Raw genomic sequence first — 19202 nt, forward strand, 5'->3', positions numbered from 1 at the left:
AAATGAATACATTGATTCATAGTAAGAATTGATTTAAATATAATAATGATAAAAAATATGTTTAACTCATTCAATAGAAAACTTTCATAAATAGACAGACATAAAATAGAGATACTAACATTTACAATTAAATGTAGACTAATTTAAATATTTCAAAAAAAAAGCATGATATGATAAGCTAAGATAATATAATAGTTTCAATTAGCATACAATAATGGTAACTAATAAATTATAATATTTATAATGTTTAATTTATAAAAATTTTACTTACTACTTAAATTATTTATTTTATACTGAACTATATAAGAACTTTCTTGTTTAATAATTGTAAATAAATTCTTTTAATATAATAACAATAAAGCTATAAACATATTTGAAAAAAAAGAAAAAGAAAGAAAGAAAAAGAAATTGGCAAATGATTTAGAAAATTGTTTAAAATACTGCAAATGCATGCCAAGGAAAATAAAAATATCATAAGTAATTGGAAAATTAAATTCACAATAAAATATTTTCACATCAATCCAAAATAAACTCCATGCGTCTACGTTTCTTTTACGTATTTTGTGCCATGCGCTTTATAACACCCGCTACTACTTTTGTAAAACAATTATTAGTTAAATCTCTTTCATCTAGACTAAAATTTCTAGCATTTTCTATAAGACAGAAGTAACGAGCTTCAATTAATTTTTTAAAATACTATAGTGACTATAGTGACACAAATAAACTTGGTATATTATCATTTTGAAAACAAAATTATTCTTATTATTTCCTTTCTTTCTTTCTTATAACTAAAATAATAATTATATTAAATTTGTTTTTTTAAAGTTCTGTTTTCAAAATGATAATTTTAAAATTTATGTCATCCCAAAATATTCAAATCTAATCAAATAGATTTACATTGATTGTTTTACACTGAAGTCGAATTTACATACCTTTCTTCATTTTCTTGATTTCTTGTTCTTGTTGATCAACAGCAGCACCCAACAAAGTAAAGATAATACCAGCCTGCGAATTAACACCTACTGCAGTAACTAACATTTTTCCAGAACCCTCCATCACATGTGTACCTTTTGAAACATAAATCATTGTAATCGCCATTCTAATATTAATAGTAATTAATTATTAATGTTCGATCTATTAAACAGAACCCTCACCTGAGAGTACCATGGGATCAAACGATTCTCCTTTTTTAACATGGTCTGACTCTCCGGTTAAACTGGACTCATCCACTTTGAGATCGTTGCTTTGTATAAGGATACCATCTGCTGGTAGCAGGTCTCCATATTTTATCTGAATTATAGATAGATTCCAATTTAAAGAAGACCTTTATATTTTTGGTGAAATAATATTCATTATCGATGAATATAATTTATTAATTAATTTATTAATATAATTTACAAATTCTCATACATGAAGATAAATTCACGAGATATAGTCAAATTTAAAAATATACAAATATATCTATATTAAATTGATTTTATAATGATTCAAATATGGATTTTTTGAGTTAACCAGAGAATCGTAAATCATAAATATTTGATTTATTGAACATCGTTTAATTTTAAATATTAGTTTTTGCTAATATAAAATTTAAATATACCTGACATATATCACCAACAACAATATCAGCTACAGAAATCTGTTTGACTTCTCCTTGTCTAATGACAGAAAATTTATGTTCCCCCTCTATACGACTTTGGAGGCCCCTAAATTGTTTTTCCTTAGAGTAATCATTGGAAGCTGTTACTATTACCACCAAGATCACAGAAATAAATATAGCAGCTCCTTCTATCCAACCATATTTTGCTTCATCTTCATCTATTAAAGCTGAAAAAGTTTAAAAAAATTTTTGTTTTATTTTCTCTATATTTAATATAGTTATTAAATTATTATCTAATATTATATATAATAAAAAATAATAATTAAAAAGATTTTGAAATATATGCTTACGTTTTTCTTCATCATCTGCTGGGTGATAAAAGCTAAGACCTAATGAAACCAATGCTGCTACTTCCAAGATAATTAATGTAACATCTTGAAGAGCTTCCCACACTAATTGTAGAAATGTTTTTGGTGGTTTTGGAGGTATTAGGTTGGAACCAAATGTATCTCGTCTATGTTGAATATCAGCTGCTGATCCACTGAGACCTATAACAAAAGTTTATATATAAATATTTTAATCAAATACTTCTGAATATTAAAAAATTTTAAAAAACTTACCTTCACTAGGTGAAGTGTATAATTTTTTACAAATCTCCTGCACACCACCATAGCTATTGACTTTAGTGACACCTTCACGTCCTCGGAGCTCCATGAGCTCACGAAGTTGCTTAAGACTGATACCATATTGGGTCGGTCTGCCATCTATTGTTGCCATTTTGTTTTTTCCACCGACGTTGGCTTAAGCCAACTTTACTATACTTCTTCACGCTAGCAACTCGTATTATTTTTTGGTGTCACTGACACCACTGGTCTCCAGGAAATTGGAGGACCAATAGCTACAACAAAGAAATGAACTATCTTGAAATTTTATTCCACTGTAAATTTTTTTATATCTTTAATTGTCATTTTTAAATTGGAATTGGATTGAATTTTATTATTTTGTTATATAAAGATTGATAAAAAAAAAACAAATTAACATATAATTAACATATAATAATATATGAGTTATAATTATTTATAGAGATGTATTATGTCATATTATGTATTATCATAATTATATTAGTATGCATTTTAAAAAATTATTTAATTTTAAAAAAATTAAATTGAAAAAGCTAATATTATACTATCATTAGTATGTAAAAGATCTATATATAGAATATAAAAAATCTATGATTTGTACAAATAATAATTAACAAAACTTCATGAAAAAATTATCCATACATGATAATAATTTTAATTATAAATAATTAATATAACTAAAAAAAAATTTTTGAAATATATACATACAATAATGCAATATTTTATATACAATATTTTGCACAATTTTGATGTCAAAAAGATGCTTAAAAAAAATAATTCTTTTAGCTTTTAACTTGAAAATCATATAATATTAGAAATATGATATTAGATATATGATATTAGAAAATTTCTGAAAAGTTGTATAGGAAATTGAAATCAATGAATTTAAACATTATCGATTGATACGTATTAAAATTGAAAAAAACAACTCATCTGATAGAATAATAATAAAGTATATAATTAAAAAGAAGTGAAAATTTATGATAAATGATCTTATCTGGACTGTCATCGAATGCCGACATAGTTTTGAGGTTATGTACCTCAACAAATGAATCATTACTTAGAGATGATAGACGACAATAAAAGTGCTAGACATTCTCTTCCGAAATGATGTCACAATGAAGAAACAGTGTAACGGGACAGACCAATTGAACGAACATTGACGATATAGTCTGTCTAAAAATAACACCGATCACGGAAAAGAAACAGCGATGACAGAGACATAAGGAGAAACACAGAAAGAGAGAACACCCCGTTTACCTTCTGGTGACAGTTTATGTGTTGATGCCGAGAACGGATTACAAATTGGCATACAAACCAACCTCCCTTTATTGATACGGACCACGAAGCTTCATTCTTTCCTGTCAATCTCTAACGTGCAAAACCTTGAATCGCACCACACCACTCTAGGCAGCGAATTTGCTCACCACGGAAAGGCGTGTTAAGTGAAATAAGCCATTAGCAATATAGTAATCGATTCGTGTTGCCCTCTAGTTACTCGTACACGTACTGCGCAAAGTTTCACTATTTTCTTTCGGTTTCACTTGCGATTCGATGCTAGATAAATCAATGTTACAAAAAAAAATTAACATTATTATAAATTGTAATTATAAAATTTAATGAAACTTAATTTATAAAACAAATGTATGTATCTTTAAAATATTATCTTTAAAATTTAAATAGAAAAATTTTTCTATGGATCAGCTATTTTCAAAAAGAATATTAAATATTTGTAATTGTCTAAAAATGTTTAAATCTTTATTCAAATTTTTTAATAAATAATCTAATAAAAAATTACTTTATAATATATAATTAATCTCTGTAAGATGATTGTCTCGTCGATGCAAACACTCACGATGTTTCACAATATGTAATTTACGATATCATGAAACGTATGAAGCGGAATTCAACAATAAAATCGACACATCATATAGCGAATCTCGCGATTAACTGAACGTTTTCTACGTTTTTCATTTGAAAGTTCAACTTGATTCATTCATCGTGTTTTTACGTAATTTTTACTCACAATACTATTTTCATCCTATTACAAATGGACTTCTAAATAACTATTAATTATTGCAATCTTAAATTTCTATTAATAACTAGTGTGCAACATCATGAAAAAATGAGAATTTGCGGTGATTTAAGGCATTTTAACAATATCTATAAAAAATGCTTAATTAATTAATCTCATGACAAAATGATAGAAAATTTGTCTAAAAAAAAAAATAATGATTTCATATATTTTTGCATGTATAAGATTATATAATTATAAATTTTATAAATATTATAAAAATATTATCGAATAATATAAAACCAATACTCCAAGAAGAAGCAAAATTGCCTCAATATTTTATTCGAAATAAAGCACATTTTATCATTTTTCCACACATTTTATCATGTTTCAATACTCTATCCCAATAACCTTTCGTGTTTAAAAAGCATCATTTAACTAAGAGGAATTGTTTTAAGCAATCAAAGTCCATTTCCTTGACCGCGTGGAGGAAAGAGATATTTTCTCTATGCTCTATATTTCGAGAGTATATGTCGATATTGTTGATTGAGCTGAAGAGCCATAGTCGATACGGGACAAACAGAGCGGCAAAGCAATAGAAGAAGAGGGAATTAATAAACTAAAGAGAGAAGAGAAATGGTTCTTTTACCATCCAATTTCAACTATTTTCGTATTTTCACGTGGATTCTATTATTGCTTCTATTGTTTAAATTTATTTGAACTTTTCGATAGAAAAAGACGGAAAATTTACGGCGACAAAAAATTCTTATTATTAAATATTTAAATATTTAAGCATTGAATAGAAGAATTGTCATATTATTTTTAAACACGTTTTGATTCATATTAATTATATGATTTTGTAATAATTTTTCAAAAATCTTTAATAAAGTTAATCTATAAGACCTATTTTCAACTTCTCGATTTATATATATATATATATATATATATATATGGATTATGTTTTTCCGTTTGCCAGTTATAACTAGTAATTTTCTAAGCGATAAAATCTCTCTCTACTTATAACTAAATGTAATTCAAAAATACAGAAAAATCGAGTAATCTTATTTTCTTTTTTCTCTTAGGTTATATATATCTAGATTTAATGCATGAGGAGTTGTTGACCAGAAAAGGGCTTCCTTAATTAGAAGCTGATGGGAAGACTAACTACTGCCATATTAAGCGTAAAAGTGATAAACTATTCTTATTTTTATACAATATCTGTTTAGATTTTATTTCACATTTTATTTCTATTGAGATGAGAAACCAATCTTCATATAATAAAATACCATCACTATCTTCAATATTGAATAATAAATATAGTGCCATAAAAAATTGAGACATTGTATATATTTTTTCTACTATAATATACTTTTTTATAGAAATTTCTCATGTAATATATATCAATAATTAATAAACGTTAACGTTAACTGCAATTGATTCATCAATAATCAACTGAGGAAATCAACAATAATCTCTAGGCCTCTAATTATAATGCTTTGTGAAATCAGTTTTTATTGAATCGAATAAAACAACATTATTTTGATGCAAATTTCTTACACGAATAACTCATATATTTAATATTTACATATTCAAATTACGAATTATAATATTATTCTGAACAATACACAATTTCTTATATATTTTATTTCTAGAACTCTTATAGAATTCATCATATCTGCATTTTAAGAAATCAGAATCATAACCTTATATTCAATTATTTTATTGCAATTATTGCAATAAGTAATCAGTATATTGTAATGAATAATAAGTAGTGACTAGTTAGTTATTATAATGTAGTCATTTATTGTAAATATTAACTATACTTTTATTAATATTAAGTTAATATTTAATTAATATTAAGTAATATAATATTTATGGTATAATAATAAATAGATATCTATTTCTGTGACTATATATCGATGGAATTAAATAGTTAAATAATAAAAGAACTCTACTATAGTTTCATCAATATATTTTGATAATAAATCGAACAAATATCTTTTTTTAAACAATTCTACCATCTTATAAACAATTCAAAGTAAAAAAAGAATTTCTGAAGATAATCAGAAGAAAATTAAAGTATATAATGCAAGACTCCACTCAAATATATGATTTAAATGTATATTCGAAATATTTGATTATTCAAGATATTTGAACTATATAGTATGAGTTCTAATGTTTGTTTCGATTAATTTAACAATATAAAAACTTTTATAACAGTAGTTTATCCTAGAAGAAATTTAAAAAAAAATTACTTTAATTAAAAAGTAGAAATAGAAAATCATTGAAAATTGATTTGTTTAATAATTTATTGAGATAAATTATAGTTTGATATAAGTTAATTCAATAAAAAAGTTCAAATAAAAAAAGAAAAAATTTAATTTTCTTATTTCCAATTTTTATTTGATTCACTATAAAAAACTCATTGTTTAATTTACGTCATGATTTTGAAGATAACGTTTCTTTCAATAAAAAAGAAGAATCGCTTCTACTAATTAAACTAAAATTTATCAAATAATTAATTAACACAAGATTTAAATGATATTTCAATATTGCTTATCATATTATAAAATTATGTTAATGACAGATAAAATATACTTGATTGAAATCTAATATATGGATATATATCAATAATATTATCTAATACATTTACCAATTCAAACAAAACCGATTTCATACATGATGAAAATTTATATATCACGATTAACAATTATTTTAAATAAAAATACTACTATTATATTATATTCATTTTTATTAAATAATCTAATTAGAAAATATTGATAAAAGAATCAAATAAAATAGATTTAAGATAGATTCAAGTTCTATAGCATAGAAATTAAATAAGATGACCTTAGTTAGAACGATGAGTGACAATTAAACCGCAGAATATTTCGATCGAGATTTATAGCATATAAGCATTTGTGTGCATTTGTATATTCATATGCTGTTACTTATACCGGATTGCTTGTGCGCGACCATAGAAATCATTGAGTATCATAGAAATCATTCACTGTTCTCATTAGTCATTTCTTTTCGGCTGATGAGCTATGTGAGAAATAAAAATAAAAAATAAATCTCTTGTCTGATTTTCATTAAATATTATAGAATTTCTTTCTCATTTTATATTATTCCAATTTTATTCCAATTCTCAATTTTATATTATTCCATGAATTTCAATCAAATTAATATAATAACGAAGTTACAAAATATTATTGATATCAATATTGTTGATTTTTAATAATTACATCGAATTTCATTATTACTTGATAATTACATAATTTTTAATTTATTATTATTATTATTATTATTTTAATTAATCACTAAAGAAATCCATCATTACACATCATATGTTTATAAATTTATTAATAAAAATATCTGTTTCGTTATTATAATATTATATATATATATATATATATAAAATATATATAATATATATAATATATATATATATAAAAAATATTAAAAGTTTTTAATAAAGTCTTACTTACAAAAAAAGCCAAATGCATATTTTTTTCTATACAGCAACGAACTGCACAATATATGCGTACATACATTCACATACTAAACTGAATATTTATAAACCAAGATTAACAGAACGATACTTGAGGATTGTCTAGAAACTTTAACAGAATTGTCTTTTAAAAGAGATTACGTTTCAATTCGTCGGATGAACGAATTTACGAATATGGAAAAAAAATTTATGAACGGTTGTAAGTACTCAAGTGACAATAGAACAATAGTTATAACGAAATGGTGGGGATTGAAAAATGGTGGCATTGGAGTGTGTTCTCGCCAAGCTACCGATAATAAGCTTGACAGATTTTAAGATATTGGTTTAAGCCGCTGTAAACTGAGAGAGTTGATAACGTGCTGAAGTAAAGTATCATACAAATATTTCATGACGCTAATGTGCTCCACGTTGTCGTATCATGACGTCAATCGAGAGTAACGGGTAAAAGGAACGAAAACACATTCAGGATATATTTGAACGTAGACATATGAGGCAATGGGAGGGGAGAAAGGGCGATTACACACGAATGTGCCATCTGCCATAACCAAATTGAACTCGAATTTCGAACTTTCGTGAAGAAACGTGGGAGCGCTACTATCGGTTCGATGGGAGAAAAGTTGGATGATATTTAGGCTTATTAAAAATACAGCAAATTTATCAAAGAATAAGAATTTATTAAGAGAATGAAACGTGAAATATGAAAATAAATCTTTTTTAAGTACAATAGCGTTTCCGTTAGAATGACGCAATAAAAAACGTAATAGTAGAAATTGTACGTAAAAATTAAACATTCAACAAGGTATCAAATATTACAAAGTTATAAAATATTGTTAAATATTGGATTTTTTGTTTATAAAATAGTATGATCAGATAATGACCTAATTATTTTGAATAACAGTGCTTGGACTATGGATCAAAACAGTAATATTCGAGATAATTCAAAATTACATCAATGTAATGGAAATAAAGCAATAAAACTACTAAATAAATACTTATTTGTATTATTATTACATAAGTTTTTTTATAGTTGTATTAATTTTCACAAAAATGTATATGTCAATATGAAAAAATGTAAAAATTCAATTATAATAAATATTTTCAGTAAGAATTCTAAATTTGAAAATATGTTTTAAATAAATTCAAAAGATTACAATTAGAAAAATGATGAATTAAATCTCTTTTATTTATATATAAACTAAAATATATTTCAATTAATAAGACATTAAATAAAAAAATAATCGATTTCAAATAAAGTAATTTTATAAAAATGTATAAAAATCATGATTTATTATGAAACGAGAATAACATGATATATAAATTCCTTATAATGAGCGTCACAATTGAAAATAAAGGATATCTTCATAGAACGCGAATATAGCGAAACATTGTGATATTGCATTGCTAATCAGTATTCGTCACGCTAAACTAACCAACGCCTTCATGGAAACTATGAACAAAGATTGGCACGCTGGTGACCGAGCATTATATATAGATTTCACAACTACTATATTATGCCATCACTATTTATTTATTGATATGAATAAATATTATGCACAATTGTTATAATAGATTACATTATATTATGATCTACACTATTAAATGGAAAAATTGAAAAAGTTATATTAAAAAAATTAATTATAAATATTTTAACGATCATAATGTTTAAATCATAATCATACTTTTAAACTTCATTTTCCTTATAATGGCAATTAAAATTATTTTTTAATAATATTCATAAATATTCAATTTTTTTTATATAGTATTATTATTAGAATTCATATGTAAAAGAATTCTATGTAAAAAGAATCGAAAAAATCTTTTTTATATTTTTTAATTAATTGAAATTGATTAATGCACAGCATTAAAGTGATTTTCCGATATATAAATATATAATATATAATTATTTAAGTGCATATAAAATATTGAATCGTATTGCAGAGATAAGAAAAAAATATATTTGGAAAGAACGTTGGAAAGAATTTAGATTAGAGAAAGACAAAGATATATCAATAAAAAAAACTATAAAAGAATCTGGAAAAAATACCAACAACATTTATGATTTTTAATATATGTAAATACATCGTATTCAATAATAGCATAAATCACACACTACTGAATGTTAACCAAAAAGAATTTCGGTTCGTCGTAAGATTTAATAACTGAATAACAATCATCAATTTTTTACATATATATTATGAATACAAACATTTATACAAAATCATTATATGTTTGAAATATTTCAAAAATGGATTGAAATTTATAAAAAATAAAATTTTATCTTGATTTAAAAAAGTAAATCAAGGATTGTTATTTTACCGATCCAAAAGAGGATCCCAAGCGGTAATAAACACGTTAGTGCAACACTACTACTGAACGAGTTCACTCGCGTGTATCCAGGCATTTTAATCAAATTATTCCGCTCCGATGTTCTCTCAATCCTATTTCAAAGAAACGATCGGAAGTCCGGTATCTACGGCACGAAAGTTTATCGCTTCGTATCCCAACCTCCTCCGGCTCAATGAACGATATCCAGAATCAGTTGATGATTCCGTCCTTTTTTCTATCTCTTTTAATCTCACTGTTGCATCAATTTACTCATCAAACGATGCAATTTCGATTTTATTTCATATTTTTATTCAAAAAAAAAAAAATTGAAAAATTCATGATAAAAACTGATGAGTTATTTATTAGAATACATCATCATGTATTTGGCACGAAGCAAGGAATCGAAGTTATACAATTTTCTACAAAATCACAGGATAGCTATCATTAATATGACAAATGGTACATGTTTAAAAAATAAAAAAAATATGTTTAAAAAAATATTCTTTTCTTAATACAAATTCTTGATATTTAATATAAGTCGAAATGCAAATTTTTTTAATTTTAATTTTTTCTTAATTTTAAATTCAAATTCAAATTCAAATTCAAATTTATATTACAAAAGTAGTTCAAATGAAAGATAAATGATATATATATATATATCTTTAAGAAATAAAAGAGATAAATCCTCAAAAATAGAAATCTCTAGAGATTGAATCACGATAGAAAAAATAAAATAAAATATGTCGAATATAATTAGAATATAAGAATATAAATTAAAAAGTTATTTAAAAAAGTGAAATAAAATCTCTTTTCTATGTATTTATTAAAAATTTTCTATATATAAAAATACTAAATGCAAATTTGACAATGCAAATTTAAAAATTTAAAAATAAGAAACAGATTGTTTATTTTTTTCCAATCTTTTCTAGTGTTTAAATCTTATTCACATTCAAAATTTATCTTGCTTTGATCTTAGACAAATACTTAAAAAAACATTCTGGCCAAGATAACCTGCTGTAAAAACTAAAATATAACATATCAAGTTATTTAATTATGCGGAAAAATTCTTTGATATTATTAAGCATAAACAAAATTTCAATAATTTTTCATTCAAAATTTTTCCTTATTTAATATATTCAAATAAATATATCGGTAAATAAAAATAACTTCTTTTCAAGATTTTTATTTAAAAATTTTCAAATTAATTGCTAAAAAATAATCTTTAAAACATTAATCGAATTTATTGTAATAATAAATTGTAATAAAAATTAAAATTTATTAACTGTAAATTTTTGATATTTATTAGTATTTAAATATTTAATTCTTCAAATAAAAAAAATTATTTCTTTTAAAAATAGATTATTATCTAAATTTTTAATGAATGTTAATATTGTCATCAAAATAGTGAATCATTTAACTAAAGATAAAACACGTAAATGTAGTTTATTGTTTGCAAAATTCAGATCTGAAAATATTTAGTTTTTTATTAAAACTTGCTGCCAATTAACCAGGATACCTCATCTTCGTATTCCAGAACCATGACGCACATGTTATTACGTCACGAATCTTAGGTTGATCGATACGTGAACTCTTATTATTATCTATAACAAAAACTGACAAATCTAATTGAATTTAATCATTCGACGTAATTCTTATGACAATATTTTAAAGAATTTTTTTATAACAAAAAATTATTTTTTATATTTTATTATTTTTTCTAGGTACAAATACTGTTAATGTTCAATTTGGTTCATAATATTAAAATTTTTCAAATTATCTTTATTAATAGTGATAGCCTATATCATACGGACAATTAGTTATTAATTGTTTTGTATCCATGTTTACTATAACCCAGTTAAGCAATCGAGAGTTAATAAATATCTTCTGCGTCACTTCGTTAATAGATAATATTAATTCAATATTGAACTCGATAGTTCGAACATCTTATTGAAGCCAAGCAACTTATCACTTTTATCTCTTTCTCTCTTGTTTTGTATTTAAATACTCAAGCGTCAGATGTACTGAACATCGCACAGCGAAAGTGTTACAACGAACGTAACAATTGTGACACCATTATGCACGATTTAATGCATCGGTTAAGATTAGACCAGAAAGCTAAATAAACCGTTAAACGCCAATAAGGTTAATTCACATCAGACGTCAATGAACAGGAAATTAAAAGCGTCCGACAGGCGAGCCCTCTCACCAACACTAGTCTTTGTCTTTTTTCAGATCATATAGAAATACGCATTGATTTAAGGATAGAAAAGGACAATTCAAATCTAGAATTCTTTTTTTCACGCGAGATGTCACGGCATATCGACAGATAGATCCTAATTGATTCATAGACTTTAATCTTTTTATAGTTTATTGCAATGTTAAAAGATTATAGTAATATTTCATTATAACTAATCAATAATAGAAGATATATTACAAATATATTCCATTCAAAGACAGTAGCGAAATCATAAAATCAATAAAAAAAAAAAATTGAAAATACTAATGTTAAAGTTGACAAGTGTTGATCTATTAGATCATTAATTATTTTTTTAAATTAATATATAAGTAACAAAAAATAAGAGATAATACTGATTACATCGATAAAGAATTGGAAAGATTCGATAAGAACTTCTTAGAAAAATCCTATAGATTTTATTGACAAGAAATCGAGCTAATGTGACGTAAAGTGATATCATTGTATGTAAGAAATATAGAAACATCAATTTTTAATAAAATGTATATTATATCATACATAATAAAAAAAACCTGTTTTTTCATTCTATCTTTAATTATATCAAAGATATCTGTGAAATATTTATTATATTAAATAAACTAAAAAAAAATTATTTCTACTCGATAATTCTTTTTTAAATTTCTCAATTTTTCAAATTATTATATATATATATAATATATATANATAAAAAAAAAAAAAGTAAAAATTCAAGAATAATACAAGCAAGCAAAAAAATTCTTAAGAATTTCTACTTTAATGTTGTATTTCATTTTTAAGCAATATGTAGAGACATGCGTAAATCAACTAATCTATGTAACTACTGATATATCACTGCAACGAATGTAATAAATAATTTGACACATCTTGGTCCCGCAATTATCCTACCAGATATTGTATTCTAAAATAGTCTGTTAGCATGAATACTGTATCATTTAACATAGATTTTTTTTTATGAGGCTCTACACTACAGTCATGTATTTAAAAGTATATAGAAATCATAAAAATTTAAATCAATAATTTTTAAAATATAAATATTTTAATTCATCAAATATATTTAATATTTTAAATGAAAAAAAATATAAACAATTGCAATCAAGTAAATGGAATATATATAACTTATATTTTTTATCCCTATTTTAATTCATTTGAAAGAAAATTTTCAAGAAAATTCGAAAATAATGCAAAATTACAAAATACAAAAATACTTTCACTATAAAAAGATTTTTAAATGCCATTTACATTTTCTGTTAAGAATAGATAAACGTTATACGCTATTGGATTATACGGTATTGATCGGTATCGAAGCCCTTAATAAACGACGTCCTTGATTTCGCTTTGTTAGTCTTCCATAGAATAGATTACAATTTCGTATACGATATTGGAACCATAAAAAAATGAAAAAAAAAATGACCAGAAAATTATGTATATTTATATATGATTAATCTATATCTTAAAATTAATAAGACTACAAGATACAGAAGAACAAGAATTTTATCAATCAATATACGTTGATAAAAAATACAGATATAAAAAATAATGTAAAAATAATTCCAATTATCAATCTTCTATATTAAGAACACTAGTGCAATTCGAAAAAGTTTCAAAATGTATTGGATACATTTAGAGCTCTCTCTCTCTCTCTCTCTCTCTCTCTTTCTCTCTCTTTTTCTATTTCTACATACATGATTAGAAAAACATAAATCTCTAGTATTTCTCGAGTTCTTTTGTTTTATGGATTACAGAAAAAAGGAAAAGAGGATGAAAAGTTTATCCTCGTTTCCCGCAGAACATTATCTCCATCTTTTTAACGATTTATCGAATGCGTTTAATATTGCCACAATTATTTAATATGAAATTCATTCAACTAGGATTTCACTTTTACTTTAATTAGAAATTAATTTTAAACTAATATTGAATCTTATAAAAATCTCTTGTTTCTAGAATTACTAAGAATTATTTAAATAACATTAACATAACAGATATTTATAGCAAAATTTATAAATTTTATCGAGATAAAAACTCCATAGATATATACACTTATTTATTTTTTAATATAATTCATGTAATATTACATGTTATATATATTTAGATAGAAAAAATTAATAAATCTAATCAAAGGGAAATTTTATATATATATATATATACCATTTCGAAAAATAAAAGGAATATTAAGAAAAGAGATAAAATTTAATTCTGAGAGTTTCACGGAAATCTTTTCCCATCTTCATATAATCGTTTCAACGAACCGAAGAAACCTTGAAAACATCCGAGTCAGGTAATTACACGGCTTCTTCCTCCGAATAGATATATTAGAAATTCTGTCCGTTGGCTGATTATAATCACTAACATTACGCGTATTGATCATTCATTGACATCACTTTTAAAATATCCTTGTCAATAAGCAAATGAGGGAACGAAGGTCGATTATACATAAGGTGTCCTATAAAATTGAATCATACTATATCACAATTACGTCAACGTTTCTTACATTTTTCTAATATAAGAAAAGATAATGGACTCTTGTAAACAGATTTTTGGACAACAAAATTATATTAATTTTATTTAATAATATTTTATTATAATTTATTATAAATAGTTAATATATCAATTTTTCATTTATAAAAATAACAATTCGTTTAATTTTAATTTAATTATATTAAGATGAAACGAATAAAATATCTATAGCTGGCACAATATAATATATATGCAAAGTAATTCTCTTGTCATGCAATCCAAAGATGATGCCAGTGAACAACTGAATCGATATATGTAATCATTATTGTTTTTTATTATCATGATGTAAAAGATCAATCACACGAGCATTAAAACTACAATTGTTGATTTGACGAAATGTATACAATCATATGAGTTTTATTTTGTTTAATTACAAATATAAAAAAAAATTTCTTTTTTTCTTAATTATAAAAAGTTTCTTATACTAGCATTAAAAATTTCTAGTTCTAGAAAATTGAAAAAAATGTAACAATATTGAATAAAAAAATCGAAAATCATTTCGAAAAATATATTCAATATATTCAATATAACATATTCAATGTTCTTATATAATGATTTTTTACAAATAATTGTAGTTAGTTTAAATAATATAAATGTTCATTCATAAAAAAAGCACTAAAGAACAAATATAAAAAAATATGTAACATATGTTAATAGCTTAACGAACAACATAATATCTATATGTCTTATCACTGTACGCGTATAGTATACGTAAAATTTGACAGATATAGTTCCTATAATTATTCATTTGCATTTTAATATATATTAATATATATAATTTCGCTATAACAAATGTTCATATAATCATTCAGAAATGATACTTATTAATTGTGTTAATCAACATGATCAGCGATGAAATTTGTATTATAATCAATATTGATATTTTTGATATATCAGTAATCAGAACATTCTTAGTTTTTTATAAAATTGATTTTAGTTTATTAGTTTTTGTTAGTTTCTCTGATGAATTATATATATGTACTTTCAAAAACTTAACTCAAAGTTAGAAGTTTAATTTCTATCTTTCTTGAAAAATCTATATATTTATATAAAATATTTATATAAAAGTGAAATTACTATTAATATGTAATTTTTAATAAATAACAAAATTTGTGTGTTTTGTAATAGCATATCGAATCACTTTGAATTCTATAATATAGTATAATATCTATTAATATAAAATGACATAGTAGTCAAAATGAAAAAAGAAATAGAAGTTTAAGTAGTACGAACTTAACTATCGTACGACAGTAGTCTTCATGCGATTTAAGCGATCATTAAAGCACGTTTCACAAATTTATGCTCAATTAATTTTTCACTCGACGTATAGAAAATGAAATATAATAATTCATTATAATATATCAAATATTCGTGATCAATTATTCGCGTAAGTAATCCGGATTTCTATCTATTTTAAAATCTCTCGTTATTATTAGTTCTTTAAATTAAGCATTGGTCTCGATAATTTCTAATATATATTATAAAAAATCTTATAATATCAATCTGTCACAATAACTAAATATAATAAATATATAATAAATATTGTGAATTAAGGTTTTGACATATATACATATGTTAAAAATCATTTCAATATTAATTTCTCAATTTTATTAAATATTTTAAATATTTGTTGATAGAAATATATTGCGTAACAAAATTATAAATTTGAATTATTTACAATTTTTTATATTCTTATGTAATTATATCATCATCATTTATATTTTTTAGTTTTCTTGATTTCCTTAAAATGATTTATACATTTAATATTTTATACATTTTTATGTAATTACATATTATTATCATTATATATTGTTTTTTTTTAATTTTCTTAATTTTCTTAAGATGATTCATTATCAAATAAACAAAAGAAAAACTTAAAAGTTTTATAATATAAATTATTGATAATTTGAACAATATATTCCAACAACGATGTCTAAATATTAAGCATGGGGGATTCCGATGATTTACAGCAATCAAGAAACTTGGCAGACAGTCATGTTAAGTGTTTGTGCTAGTGAAGAGTGCCAAAGTACCGACAGACTAGACGTCGAGTCGACGTACATCAATCCTTTTGGCATCGATTGACCAATATTTTTCCATTAATAGCGTTCCCGAATTTCAAGACATTTTCATTGACCTCTCGATGGAAAAACTGCTTGATAAAACAGCAGGTTTCGTATTATATCAAGCGAAAATATAATGCAATAATATATGATTATAATGATATATATACATGATATATAAGATGATTTCTAAAATTAATATTGAGAAAAATTACACAAATAAAAATTTAGAATTAATTAAAAATTATATAGAAAAAATGATATTTTCAATTCGTATCATTATGTATATATATATAATGATCTTAAAATATTAAAGCAATGGAATATACATTTTTGAATATGTTATAAGATTATATTAACATGCATTAAATATATTCTAATTCTGCTGTATATGTTTTATTTGTGTGAATTATTCAGAAATGCGAGTCCCTGAAGATTTCGTGAACTATATTAAATTTTATTCAATTATTTCAAGACATTATGAATTATATTATCAAACATTTACTTTATTATTAAACATTATCTTAACTTTGTTAGCGAAAAATTTTTATCGTTCGGCGACGATCTTTTTCTTAATGATCCCTGATCACGAATGTTTCTTCCCACGTGTGAACTGTGAATCATCATATTTGTTATTCCAAATGACTTGAACTGTTTGTCTGGTGGAATTTCAAACATGATATCTGATTTTATATCTGTTCATCGTTATAACAGCAAATAATAAACTTCATAATATCTATAAATTCGTTATATTCTAATTTAAAAATTACGAATTTTAATATTGAAAATTAAAATATTAAAAATAAAATAAATTGATTAAAAATTGATTTAAAAAGTTAAAACATATTCAAAAATATAAATAACATTGAAAATTTACTTACATATATGTTGATTACTAGAACAATATAATCGTTAATAAAATCAAAATAAAAAAAAAAAAATTCCAAATGTTTCAATAATTGTTACAGTAACGAGATTCTTCAAAAAAATAATTAGTTATGTTCATCTAACTTATAGCACATAAATGTTAAATGTAAGAATACCTAGATTTCGTGGAAAATAATTTCCGGCATCGTTTTTGACCCATTTTATTGGGATCATGGAAACTATGATAGCAAGAATTTAAAAATGAGGAAAAATAAAAAATTCTAATGCAAGAATGATTGTCGCTGCCATATAAATTTATACAAAAGTCTTGAATAAGAGTAAAAAACTTATCTCAGTCAATATATATATATATATATTTATAGATATTGACATATATATATACATATATATACTATATGTATAAATCCTCTTCGATAAAGAAGTGGCTAAGAGCCAAAGTGAGAATGCGAAATTCATTTCGATGGAATCTCGAAATTTTCAAACCATTTGCCTTGGAAACTCAAAACATATTATATTATATATATCATATTATATATATTATATATATATCATATTATATATTATATATATATATATATATATATATATATATTATATCATACATTAAACAAATGTTTCGATTGCCCTATAAACGTTTCCCCTTTAACAATAGCTTCTTAAATTATTTATTTAAAAAACCATTTTACAATTTAAATTAATAAAATAGATTAATAAATAGAGTAATAAAAAAGGAATGAATGTGACGTATTGTGGAATAAATTGAAATACTTCGCCAAGATATATATATATTATATTATATTATTATATTATATTATTTTATATTCACTGAAAATTCCCTAGGAATCTGACACTTTCTACAAAGTTATTAATAATATAATAATAATAATATAAAAACAATGAGAAATAAAAAAAATAAACAAATTAAATGATGAAAAAAATAATACGATATAAAAAAACAAAAAGTACCTTGATTTTAAACCGTCAATCAAAGCGTCTTCGAATTGGTCCAAAACTTCTCAGAAAATAAGGTTAGATTGCATAGATTAATCTCATACTATATTTTTTTGTGCAAAAATCTTTTTCGTAAAATGATGATTTAACTGATCGGTTCTAATTCGAATACACATATGTAAACACATTCCAAAAAAGCGTCTCCAGAATGAATGCTAGCAATCGACAAATATATTAAAATAATATGTTAACAAGAAGTCAATAGTCATCGAATATCGAAAGAGAAGAAAAAAAAAGCATAGTGGCAACGATGATGGTAACTACTAACGATGCATATTGGCCAGCGGCAAAGTTTCGCCTCGAAAAAGTTAATCGACGAGCTGCTGCTTTATTTCTGGATGCCGCGCACGCTCGATCAGTTCACACACGTGTCTAGTTATTTTTAATCCACTATGATGCGTA

General features: G+C 23.8%; 1 protein-coding gene across 20 annotated transcripts in view; it reads right to left on the reverse strand.

Moving 5' to 3' along the window:
- The window catches only part of LOC122717000 (plasma membrane calcium-transporting ATPase 3), a 67563-nt gene that overhangs the window by 38809 nt on the left and 9552 nt on the right, over positions 1 to 19202 (reverse strand). For 16 of the 20 annotated variants that reach the window (XR_006347130.1, XR_006347126.1, XR_006347131.1 and 13 more), the window contains 5 exons: positions 2221 to 2498; positions 1951 to 2148; positions 1601 to 1827; positions 1155 to 1290; positions 933 to 1067 (listed from right to left, as the gene is read on the reverse strand). Coding sequence is in view for 14 of the 20 variants with exons in the window: in XM_043940623.1 (XP_043796558.1) it covers positions 933 to 1067; positions 1155 to 1290; positions 1601 to 1827; positions 1951 to 2148; positions 2221 to 2377 (853 nt within the window). In the remaining 6 variants the exon portion in view is untranslated. Of the gene's footprint in view, positions 1 to 932; positions 1068 to 1154; positions 1291 to 1600; positions 1828 to 1950; positions 2149 to 2220; positions 2517 to 3281; positions 3429 to 3501; positions 3799 to 4039; positions 4142 to 19202 lie in introns of those variants that run through there. The other 4 variants (XM_043940617.1, XM_043940612.1, XM_043940618.1 and 1 more) reach the window with 4 other exon arrangements.

Source organism: Apis laboriosa, unplaced genomic scaffold, assembly GCF_014066325.1.
Source record: "Apis laboriosa isolate Shangri-la unplaced genomic scaffold, ASM1406632v1 scaffold4_cov146, whole genome shotgun sequence".
Taxonomy (NCBI): Eukaryota; Metazoa; Arthropoda; class Insecta; order Hymenoptera; family Apidae; genus Apis; species Apis laboriosa.